Below are 2315 nucleotides of genomic sequence, written 5' to 3' on the forward strand. Positions count from 1 at the left end.
TTTTAATGTTTTTTGTTTTTGAAGGTTCATGACACAGTACCTTCAACATTTCCTCGCAGGCTAGGTAAAATACGGAGCGTCATTAAGAATTTAAAAATTAGAAAAAAAAAACATTTATTAAGAATAATTATTATCTCAAAAATGTTACATGATTCTTTACGGTAATATTATTCTGAGAGACAGTTTTCCTCGACTTATGCCTTAATCAGTATAAGTAGTTGCCATGGCCAATAATGAATAGGTGCTCCCATGCTCTCCAGTCAAATCATCAGTAGCCGTAGGCCCAATTAACAATAAATTATCGTTCGCTACAATATTAGTATTGTCGCTATCTCCGTTTAAAACCCGTGGTTTTGTGATCAAATCAATTGCCTGCTTCAAGAGGTTGTTCACAGATTCCCAGTCCACAGAACTATCTTCTGCCTGCTGGCACAAATTGAGAACACTTTGGGCATTATTTTGCACGTCCTCTCGACTAACATGATTTCCCATAGGTTCCTCAGGACAAGTTTCAACTTGTGGCAGCATTAAGCACACTTTATGGATATGTTCACACATGTTTTGACCAATTAAATAATGCTCACAAGTGCATGAATATGCGTGCGTACATACTAAACAACGAGGACATTTCACTTTACACTTGCAACTATCCTGAACCAATTTTACTGTAAAAACTCCCTGTGAGGATTTAACTTTCCATTCATTCTCCAACTTAACTACAAGCATGTCACAAGCATTGGCTGCTATTATATGGTTCTGCTTAATGGTGCTCCTTTTCTGACCTAATTCACTTTTCAAACCAAAATCTTTTATGCCATATTCCACTGCAATTGCATGCACATGCTTCCTAGTGACTTCGACAATATTGCTCCCTTTAAGGGCACTAAACACCTCAGAAACTGACTTGCCCTTCATTAACTCTAATGCAATTACATCCTTCACATCGATGCTTAGTGATGTGGAGTTTAACTGAGAGTCATGACCATAATGTGTTGGGTAATAATGCACTTTAATGCCTTGTGGAGTGTTGGTTAAAGATATAGTGGAGGTACAGTAGTTGTTTAATTTACACGAGTTTAAATTCTGCCTTTTCCTCTTGGAAGTGAAGCGAACCCTACCAGTCCGGTGGCAGTAATAATGTATGGTTACTAGTTTGTCAGTTTTGCCTCCCGTTCGCACCCATTTACTTGAAGTTTGGGATTCCTCTGCCGACTTCCACAGCTCAAATTCTGTTTTAAAACTCATATTTACCTCTTAAAAGTGGGTAGTGGGTCTGAAAATTTACCTCTTGAATCCCGGAACCACAGCTCCTCCATCTCTTGTTTTAAACTGTGGTCATTATCCAGATGGCTGCGAAACGCCTTTAACTTGTAGCACCAGAAGGGGCATCCTTGCTCTTGACATTTTATATTAGGACGCTTTGAAGGGCCCCAAGATTGATGAGCAAATTTTTGATGTCTTTGCAACTCTCTAAGCCCACAGGGGAACGAGGGGATTTCCTTGCCGCAGACATCGCAAATAAGGGAGCAAGAGCTCATGAGAATACTTAAAGTTGTGTTTGATGGTTTTAAAATCCACTTATACAGATTTTTAGGTGTTTTATGTGATAATTTAGTAAATTTCTGCCACAGAATTCCGTGTTAGCAATAATTGTAAACAATGAAATAAAAGTAAGGTTAAATTCGATTGACAGTGACGTTTAAAATCTTGACTTTTATTTGTAAGTGGCCGGGGTTTGCTTACATCCTTGTCTTATACATTCTTTTCGATAAAGAGATATCTTGCCTGATAGACTTCAACCATGAACGAGTTTTAAAGTTGGTTTTCTAGGTGCTAAACTGAGAAAAAGGACATATTACTGGTTGAATACGCGCGAAAAATTGGCTATACGAAGAAAAAGGACTACTTTAATAATTTAGTGAAATCTTGTTTTTTTTACTCTTAGGGCCATTTTACGGTGTTAAAGGTCTGCTTTACGTCTACAACTATAACATAACACCATTTTCCCTTTACTAGCGGTGAAAATTCCGGAAATTTTAGAATAACTCTAAGATATTTTCGAGCAATATAAATTAAAAAGCACAGGGTTTGCAATAACCTGAATTGGAATTTATAATTCCATCACTTTCTCCTACTGAAAAATTAGTAGTAATTTTTAACATTTTGCCAATGATGTCACAGCTGCATTTTGAAACAAATTATTTTGAATCTATTTAATTCGTCTCTAATAAGTTATAATTGCACTGGTTGCGGCATCGTCCTGTATACGCAGTGACGTACACCAGGAACGCATTTAGACCCAAGCGGCGTCCCGG

General features: G+C 37.5%; 1 protein-coding gene across 1 annotated transcript; it reads right to left on the reverse strand.

The window, feature by feature from the left end:
• Nucleotides 1-103: 103 nt before the first annotated feature.
• Nucleotides 104-1665, reverse strand: LOC136411808 (uncharacterized). Its single transcript, XM_066394534.1, has 2 exons — nt 1286-1665; nt 104-1229 (listed from the first exon to the last, which is right to left on the reverse strand). Exons 1-2 carry the CDS (start codon nt 1536-1538, stop codon nt 202-204), a joined length of 1281 nt encoding a protein of 426 aa, XP_066250631.1. The 5' UTR covers nt 1539-1665; the 3' UTR covers nt 104-201.
• Nucleotides 1666-2315: the final 650 nt, after the last annotated feature.

The sequence above is a fragment of the Euwallacea similis genome, chromosome 10 (assembly GCF_039881205.1).
Source record: "Euwallacea similis isolate ESF13 chromosome 10, ESF131.1, whole genome shotgun sequence".
Lineage (NCBI taxonomy): Eukaryota > Metazoa > Arthropoda > Insecta > Coleoptera > Curculionidae > Euwallacea > Euwallacea similis.

Excerpts from the sequence above, each read along its gene's own strand:
- LOC136411808 (XM_066394534.1), bottom strand. The coding sequence starts at position 1,538 with ATGAGCTCTTGCTCCCTTATTTGCGATGTCTGCGGCAAGGAAATCCCC. Across the intron at positions 1,230-1,285 it reads GTGGTTCCGGGATTCAAGAG|AATTTGAGCTGTGGAAGTCG; the intron begins GTAAATTTTCAG and ends GTTTTAAAACAG.